At 40.8% G+C, this 1,234-nt stretch overlaps 1 protein-coding gene across 5 annotated transcripts in view; it reads left to right on the forward strand.

Annotated features, from left to right (window-relative positions):
• LOC116844145 (serine/threonine-protein phosphatase 2B catalytic subunit 2-like) overlaps window positions 1-1,234 on the forward strand; it is a 299,053-nt gene that overhangs the window by 114,193 nt on the left and 183,626 nt on the right. For all 5 annotated transcript variants that reach the window (XM_032815314.1, XM_032815310.1, XM_032815311.1 and 2 more), the window contains exon 2: window positions 268-471. In XM_032815314.1, coding sequence (XP_032671205.1) covers window positions 268-471 — 204 coding nt within the window. The remainder of the gene's footprint in view (window positions 1-267; window positions 472-1,234) is intronic.

The raw sequence follows: 1,234 nt of genomic DNA on the forward strand, positions 1-1,234 counted from the left end.
GAGAGAGAGAGAGAGAGAGAGAGAGAGAGAGGAGGAAACAGAGAAAAAAGACCACCGTTCTTTTTCAGTCGGTCGGTCGGTTAGACGACTTTATGTATCTCAAGTCTTACTTTTCTTGCCGCAGAAAAAAATATTACACCGTTAGACGTTTTCTTTTTGCGTGTTTATATTCTGGCGGAATTTATCCCCGCTCGTAAATTCTCCACGTAAACACCGGTCGTTGTACGTCGCGTTTCTAATTTCGTGGCCCGTCCGTTCTGTCAACAGATGTCCCATTTCCACCGTCGCACAAAATGACAGTGGCAGAGGTCTTCGACGAGCGGACAGATCGGCCGCGGCCCGAGGTCCTCAAGCAGCACTTTATCCTCGAAGGTAGAATCGACGAGGCCGCGGCTCTTCGTATAATCAACGATGGGGCCGCCCTCCTACGCTCGGAGAAGACCATGATAGACATCGAGGCTCCGGTCACCGGTGAGTCGACTCACTCTTTACTCTTTTTCAAAAAATATTTCCAAATTTGATTGAACATTGCTCCGATGAAGCTGCGCGATCGCTATATTGCCGCTTCCCGAGACGCAATGTGGCCTTCCATAGTCGGCGATAGCTAGAAAGGAGTGTATGAAGTTGGCACCCCACTTTTTGAAATTTATAATTTTGAAAGTTGTTCCAGATTGTTCTGACTTTGTACCACATTGTTCCAAAGTGATATTGTTTCATTCGAAACGGTTTTCGAATAAGACAAAAAAAAATGATTTTTTGAGCTGGCACCCCACTTTTCGAAAATCGAACATTCTGATATCGCAATAGATTGTTCTAGTTGTTCCAAACATTGTTCCGAAAGGATAAATCCGTAAGTTAAATTATAAGTCCAAAAAATGAAAAAAATGTTTTTGACCTGGCACCCCATTTTTTGAAAATAAAGCATTTCGATACCGATATAGATTGTTCTAGTTGTTCCAAACATTGTTCCAAAAGCACAAATCAATAAGTTTAATTATAAGCCCGAAAAATTAAAAAAAAGTTTTTTGACAAACAGTCTATGGGACCAAGAGTAAACTTATACTATCGTTCTTGTTCCAACCGAGATCTTTTTGTTCTGAGTTGTTCTAGGCTTAAGAATTATAGTTCTTATAATTATGGAGTATGAGACTCATAAGATCATTCGTTCTCCGAAAATTCGTAAAAAAATCGATTTGACAGTACTCGACGTCAAGAGTAAACACATGCTTCCTTT

This window comes from Odontomachus brunneus, unplaced genomic scaffold (assembly GCF_010583005.1).
Source record: "Odontomachus brunneus isolate Ranch 3 - 2012 unplaced genomic scaffold, Obru_v1 Obru_scaffold_039, whole genome shotgun sequence".
Taxonomy (NCBI): Eukaryota; Metazoa; Arthropoda; class Insecta; order Hymenoptera; family Formicidae; genus Odontomachus; species Odontomachus brunneus.